Source organism: Anarrhichthys ocellatus, unplaced genomic scaffold, assembly GCF_004355925.1.
Source record: "Anarrhichthys ocellatus isolate YVR2014 unplaced genomic scaffold, GSC_Weel_1.0 scaffold10, whole genome shotgun sequence".
NCBI lineage: Eukaryota > Metazoa > Chordata > Actinopteri > Perciformes > Anarhichadidae > Anarrhichthys > Anarrhichthys ocellatus.
The window spans coordinates 6,819,261-6,826,760 of record NW_022280040.1 but is presented as its reverse complement, the minus strand read 5'-3'; the positions used below and the strand labels follow the sequence as shown (position 1 = coordinate 6,826,760).

Below are 7,500 nucleotides of genomic sequence, written 5' to 3'. Positions count from 1 at the left end.
GGAGTCCCATGTGACTCTGGGAGCTCTAGTTTCGTTCTGTGTTATATACCTGATTTTTGCTTTATTCTGTAACTTGTGCAGGAAATGGTGGATGTGAAACGATTCATAGAGAAGCAGCTTCCTCCCATCAGCGATGTATGAACTCGGGAGCAGCCGCACAACCGCACAGCGCCATCGGGGTCCTTTTGGGCTCGACCCCGGCGAGACTCTGGGGGACACGAGGAACCACTGACTTACTTGACTATAAAACCACGCTGCTACTTATTAAAGCCAGACAGGACTGGACCTTCATGTACACCGGAGAAGCATAACGATAAACAATATTGTCTCCTGACCTGGAGCCACACACACCCCTCAGTGTTAGAGTAACAGTAGTTGCTTGATTTTAAAGCTGCTTGCCTTTGAGACAAGCCATTTCTTCCAGGAATCATATGTATTGGAATAACTAGGGCTATACTTTATGGTTTAATACTGACTATCTCACAATAAATGGCCTGTTGATTAATGCCCTTTTTTTATTAATGGAGCCTATGTGTAATAATGCTAAAACAAGTTATTAGTCGATAAATTTACTCATTTATTTAAAGCATTAAAACATTTCTTGATTCCAGCTTCTGAAATTTTAAGTATTTGCTGATATTTTCTCTCTTTAAAGGTCCAGTATGTAAGATTTAAGGGGAAGTAGGTTTTCATGAGTAACTAGAAACTAAGAATTGTTGTGTTTTCGTTAGAAGGAGCCGTTTGTATCTACTTAAGGAGGAGGCTCTCTTCACGGAGCCGGCCGCCATGTTTCTACAGTAGCCCGGAAGAGACAAACTAAACATTTTCGGCCACCGTATCCCTCCTCCACGCTTGGCACACAGGAGAAGTTTCAGTTGGTTGCAATCTGCAACGTCACCACTAGATGCCGCTATATTCTACATACTGGACCTTTTGAATTATTGTAAACATTATATTTTGGATTGTTGTTGGACAAAAGAAGAACAACTTAAAGACAACCACCTAGGCTTTCGTGAGACGTGGTGGACATTTTTCACGTATTTTCAGACAAAGAACATATGCAAAGAAAAGTGTACATTTTAAAGCAGCTTAATATGCAACGCACATATGATGCATTTAATATATAGTACCATGTGTTGAACACACAACAGCAAAAACAACATACTATTGTGCTTTATTTAATTTGTGAGAATTCCAATAACTATTTCACACAAATGTATTTTTAAATACACAAATATATCAGTGGTCACGGTCGTGTATTCAGTTTCCCCACATTTTGTTTGAATTAAATATAATATGACTAATATATCACAGTATTGAAACACAGACAAGATCTATTTCCGGGTGCCAGCTCAACAAGTCGTAAAAACTTTTTATCTTTGAGAAGAGCTGAAAGCACCAACATGTGAGGTCATCGTCGCACCATTCATGTTAGACCCGTGGTGCTAGTGTAGAATATCTTATTCCAAGGCACTTTCCTTCTTCTTAAGTTACTGTTAAATAAAACCTATTCGAGTGTACAAGAACTGGATATGCATTAAGGCTCACAATATACCTAAATACAAATGCAGTGCTCACAGATGCATGCTTTCCCTCATTAAACAAGGTAGAAAAGTACAATGTCAAGCGCTAGGGATTATATAAAAATATAGATATGCTTTCGAACAAGAGACCGATGCTGGATAGCGTTTGTTCTTGTCTGCTCCAAGTATTTTGGTAAGCTAATCATGGGTAAATAAACAGCAGTTGACAGCTGGATAAAGACCGGTTTTATGTAGTGTTCATTTTGCTGTCTGTCTTTCTCTAAATAGCAGGACTCCCAACAGGAACACGAGACTCCTTTTCGGGCGGGATGCATGCGCCATTTTTTGAAAAGCTAAAGTGTGCGGCAGTGGAGAGTCTATGGCTCGGGGGGAGGCTCCTCCAGGCTCTTCAGCAGATCTGTGTACGCAGATGAGTTGATGAAGCGGGGGTAGGAGTCTCTCTGCATCAGCGTGTAGATCTGCAGCTGAGCGTCGTCGAACGTGTGCGAGGTCGGCTCCAGCATGTTGCGGTTTATCACCTCTCGAACGCGTGAGTCCAAACTGACCTGGAGAAGATGAGCAGGTGAAAGATGTAAATACACCAAATAGAGCTTAAATGATGAGTTGATCGACAGAAAACTAAAGGGCTCCTATACTTCAAAATAGGACAATTTTCTATTGCTATTTGGTCCCTCTTAAAAAAAGAAAAGTTATATATATCAGATTGTAACACGGTTATCGTGGCCAAAAATAATTCACAAAAACTATTATTGCAACATCTGTAGAACACTTTTAATGTTTTTTGGATAATGCTATCAGTCAAATTCATCTTTAAATCTGCTATATTCAAAATCCGAGCATTAGTATAGCAGCAAACAACTATTTGCTATGTAAATGTATATCGGAGTAATGGCGTCCTGAGCAGAGAATAAAGTCACTCTCCCGCTGAGTGTGTTGTAATCTGAGCATCTCTGTGCTTTGTTTACGTAGCCGGTTCAGCCGCGTACGCATGTGAGTCCCAGTGCACCCTGGGTAGCTAATTGACCTATTGCACTGTTAGCGATGTTAGCACCGTTAGCTGCTAGCCGCATGCTCAGCCGTCGCCATGTTGATCGGAAGAAATGCCTCGGTTATAGATAAGCTCTGAATTTGGAATTTATCATCTTTAACTTTTTTCTTCTCGCACATTTTGTCTCTGTTTTTGTAAAATGATTTACACTCAAAATATAAATGTAGCAAGGTGGAGCGAAAGAATATTATCTTAGAATTATTATGAACATTATCTATTAATATATGAAGTATATTTCATTTTTAAATATTGGTTATCGTTAATACGATATAACGTGACACCCCTAGTAGTGAAGTTCCTCTTTATTTGTTAAGAAATGAAGCGTTTTAGTCAATTTTAAAGCAAAAATGGCTCCTGCTGCCCTTTTAAGGTTTGTCATAATTGTCATATTGAATCGTTAAAAGAATAGTTTGCAACACGGCAAATAAGCATATTTTCGCTAAATGTAGGATATCTTCGGTGATGGTTTGACAATTAACAAGCGATGTCGTCTTGTGTTCTGGGTTCTGTGAACTTTTTTTCTCATTTCTAACATGTCGACAAAACAAATCCACACAAAGTGATTCATCAAGAAAATAACCATTATTTGCATGGTGATTGTTATCACTCATCAGAACTATATCACTGCAGCCATAGCATCATACAGCGGCTCACCTCTTTAGGAGAAAGGATTGAGATGAAGTCCTCGTATATCTGACGGACTTTCTCCTCCACCACGGTCCTGTTGGTCTCCTTTTTGAGCTCCTCGCAGGCGAGCCAGAACATCATGTTCTCCTCGCTGAACTCCGTCCGCAGGAACTGCCTGAAGCAGCCGCGACCCGCTGCACTTTTCATCACCTTTTCAAACGACATCGTCCAGCAGCGAGCGTCATCCAGAGTAGGCTTCGGGCTTAAAGATAAAAGAATTGTGGATGCATTGGTTCCCTGTTATTTAATTCTCTCAATAAGGATGCACGGAAGGGTCGCGGTGTTCAGCCATTACCTTTCTTCACAATTAGTGGTTCCCTCTGTTCTGCGCTCAAAAGTGGACCTCTGTATTGTCTCGTCTTCACTCCTAACAGTCAAACTGGAAGAAAAACAAACAAACACAATGAGGCTTGTCATCCAGATTTGATGCAGCATGTTTCCTGGAGTTGTCGTCGCGGTGAGGTTGCTAGGAAGAAGACACCAGGAACTTGGAAAGAAGGCTAATTTAGGGCCAATTTCCCAAAATGTCAAACAACTTAACTGGAATTGAATAGTGTAGCCCAAATCATGAAAAACAGCCCCAGACCAACACTATATTCCTTCTGTTACATAACATTACATACAGTTGCTGTTGGCCTGTTTACCAGGTTAAAGGCACTGCATGCTGGTTGTACCACATGACAATGACCACCTACAGTAGATTCAGGATGATCTCCTGGGAACGTTTGCGTAAATAGTAAAGTATCCCGCGGGGATCACCTGTGCATAATTAAAATGTTTCCAACACCTGATGTAGCAGCTGGCTGGAGGCTTAATTGGTTCAGGTAAGAGTCCACTGTGAGCCATCCCATCTGGGAATGTGGCTGTTGTAGCTGTGCAACAGTCAGATGGAATTGCTACAGACGTAGAGACAGAATGTGTTACTCCTCCCCAGTGGAGTGAAAATTAACGCGGCCACGTTCTGCACACAACAGGTTGGCCGTCCTCAAGACGAAGCACGAGTTTAACGGTCGATGATTCCAAAACAGATTAAAACCCCTGAGGCCTCCGTCCAATGAGATCCAGTGTGGGTCACAGGACCCCTGTGTTCCTGTTTTTCTGTGATGATGGTGTGGGCGATGGTGTTGTTGAATGGGTGGGAGGACGGAGGCAAAAAAAGAAGTCGTATCCACTATTGAGCTGCTGCTATTAAATGAGGCCTGAGAGAAAGGTCTTCGTGTTATAGAACGATGCAGTTTGCTGCTGTATCACGTTACATTTAGTGCGTCTCAAGTACATAATCTGTGATTTACCATCGGCCTTTCAAAAAAACAACAACAGACGGGTTGAAACCACGTTTCTGCCAAGAATTCCTCTGATTTTCTGTTTTCAGATACATGGTGTTTTGTTCTGCAACTAAAAACCTGTTGCGTTCACAATCGTGTTGCTTTGAAAAACAATAAATAATAATGTAACAAAATTAATTTGGAAGCTTCTTGCACTAAGCTGGAACCTGAATGCACCACACAGGCAGACGTCTGAACAACTCGCCTGTTGGACCGCATGCGAATAAAGCAATAACAATTATTATTTGTGGCAAAAATACAACTGCTGAAGCAAGTGAAGCCCAGAAACATGCGCTTCAATCTAAAGCAGAGGGGAACATGGTCCACAGTAACATTGTAGTGAGTATGAATAGCATGCATATAGCAGATGGATGAATACAGCTGAAAACAACAGTATGGCCCTTTAAAAAGCATTTGAATGCACAAAGTATGAAAAGCTTGACAGGAAATGAGGGCGTAAAACCAAAGATTTGCTTTTTTCTGTAATGCATTTTGTATGATTGTGATATGTGACCGTAGGTCAGCTGACACTATTATGCATTGTGTAAGTGGAAGAGATAGAATTGTTAGTGATATTTTGAAGAATTACCAGATATTAAGATGTCATAACCTGCATATTTGTGGTTAAATGTCTGCTCCAGTTTTATACTATAGCCAGAATATATATGTTTAAATTTTCTAATCCATGCTATATTAAAAGTAAAAGTTTCAACTGATGTAACACTGTCTTTATTGTTACTTAGGGGAACTAAGGGCTGTAACTAATTATTATTTTCATTATAGATTATTCTGCAGAACGATCAATCGATTGTCTTGTCTAAAAAATGCTAGATAATCATGAAAAAAAGGCCATTACTATTTTGAATGTCTTATTTTGTCCAAAACTCAAAGATATTTAATTTACATGACATAGACTAAAGAGAAAAGCAGCAAATATTCACAGTTAGTTTTTTAACCAGTGTCGAATTATTCAGTAGCCTGTTAAATTCCTGTGTGTTGCCTAATTGATAAATCGACTGATTGTTGCAGCTCTGCTCGAGACGTGCGTGCCGTCTGCGTCTCAATGTGAAACAGGGCTCTGAGAAAGCGACCGCAATGGTCTTGACGTGAGGAGGAAGACCTCCGCACGTCTCCCGTCTCCAGCCCTGCTGTGTGCGGAGCAGCGGAGTGCCATTACCAGGAGCAGCTACAGCAGCAGCACCAGCAGAAGCAGCAGGCGTTAGAGGCGTTGGTGGGGGTGTTCCCCATTCTGTTGCGCGCTTGGAGGACACTGGCAGCTGCTTCCTGATGAACCTGCATCTGTCTCTTACGCATCTCCACCCGCTCTGAGCCCATGCACTGCGAAGAGGAGAAGGCATGGAGACCAAAGTGAGAGGTTATTTTTCATTTTTTTTTTTTTACTGCAAGATTATTAGCGCATTGAGCTGGAGCATTGAGCATGAGGCCAAAATCTGGATGAAGCAATGAAACATGATCAGCTTCATCCTGTTAATTATAGTGCTTACATGTGCTGAATTAAACAACAGCATAGAGGGAAACGTGTCTTGCGGAATGCACGATCGCCACATCGTCATGACGCGTGGGGTCAACGGTGCGATGCAACCTCAATAATCGGCATTAAACAATTCGCGTGGTGCGTTTAGGTGCAGATATCGCAATGCAAACGGCTCGAGATGTCCTACCGGTTGGTTGGATCATGCTGAATGCAACAAAAAATAAAACCCCCACAACAGATTGTGATGAGCAACAACCGCCTTCATCTAGAGTCTCTCCTCCTCGCTCTCTCGGTGTGTGAGGGATGAGCAGTAGCCTAATGATAGCGACAAGGCGTTACTCTTGGAGCGCAGCAATCGCATCCATCAGTCGCATCCTCGGGAGGATACACACGCACATACACACACATACACATACACACACATGCATGATGGTCGATTCGAAGCAATCACCCTAAAGCCAGCAGCGTGCAGCCATTTATAGAAACATAATGACATTATTTGATCAGAAAAGCTGATAAATTTACAGTCAGGATTTTTTTTTCGAGGCAAAAAGCTGCACATCTGCAGATATTTACATGCATTTGATAAGCGATGTTGTCATTTTAGTTCAGATCGCAACATGCACGAATCGTAAATGAATGCTATTTATTGCTTGCTGGAATATCCACATAAAGATGCTTCAGCTTCACAGGATCCTGACATGTATATCCGCCTTATTTCCCCCCGAAAAAGATATGCACCAACACGAATGGTTGTGGTTTACAAAAGTGAAATATAAAGGGTCTACTCACTGTGTCACCATGAATGCCAGAATACAGGTGATTATTTTGGCTCGATCACATCCGTCTGCCTCGACTTGACTCGAACTGGTTGCTGTCCTCTCCGCGCATGCGTTTCCTGCAAGTGTGAAAAGATTTTTCTGCGCGCCGTGCATTAACGGCCAGAACACAATGTGCGATGTCTGTTACAGCAATGGCTTCTCCGGGACAGGCCGAGGCTGCACAGTTCACATTTACATGTTATTTTATGCATTACTCATCTGTAATAAACTTCCTGATAACGGGGATCACTTCTAGCGAAGACATGTATTATATTCCTCTTTCTTCCTGCGGAACTACCCCCCCCCCATGATAGATAATTTATAAAACGGCATAAAAATAGAAGGATTTATAAATATTGCAAGGGGAATGTGTGACTCCTGACTGTCCAGCTGTCAGTTTGGAGATGTATTCCTCTTAAAATAGTGGATATGTGTAGATGGAAAGAAGTTCAGGGCGCCGAGGCTCTGAATACTTCAATTACACATCTGGGAAAAACCCAATCCCCTCATCTGCAACTTCCCCTCTCCTAGTGCGGCCAGGAGGGGCAGTACCGCCTGTATCCACCAGATGGCAGCAGTG

General features: G+C 41.9%; 2 protein-coding genes across 3 annotated transcripts in view; one reads left to right on the top strand and one right to left on the bottom strand.

The window, feature by feature from the left end:
* Positions 1-610, top strand: part of LOC116385119 (acyl-protein thioesterase 1) — a 3,698-nt gene extending 3,088 nt beyond the window's left edge. The window contains exon 9 of the mRNA XM_031850321.1: positions 82-610. Coding sequence (XP_031706181.1) covers positions 82-141 — 60 coding nt within the window. The 3' untranslated portion in view covers positions 142-610. The remainder of the gene's footprint in view (positions 1-81) is intronic.
* LOC116385120 (regulator of G-protein signaling 20-like) lies at positions 557-7,134 on the bottom strand. 2 transcript variants are annotated; one of them, XM_031850322.1, is made up of 5 exons: positions 6,892-7,132; positions 5,782-5,942; positions 3,575-3,658; positions 3,247-3,481; positions 557-2,089 (listed from the first exon to the last, which is right to left on the bottom strand). In XM_031850322.1, the coding sequence occupies exons 2-5, from the start codon at positions 5,937-5,939 to the stop codon at positions 1,901-1,903; spliced, it is 666 nt and encodes a 221-aa protein (XP_031706182.1). In that variant the 5' UTR covers positions 5,940-5,942; positions 6,892-7,132; the 3' UTR covers positions 557-1,900. The 2 variants fall into 2 exon arrangements, with proteins under 2 accessions (XP_031706182.1, XP_031706183.1); XM_031850323.1 differs by lacking the exon at positions 5,782-5,942 and having other exon boundaries at positions 6,892-7,134.
* Positions 7,135-7,500: the final 366 nt, after the last annotated feature.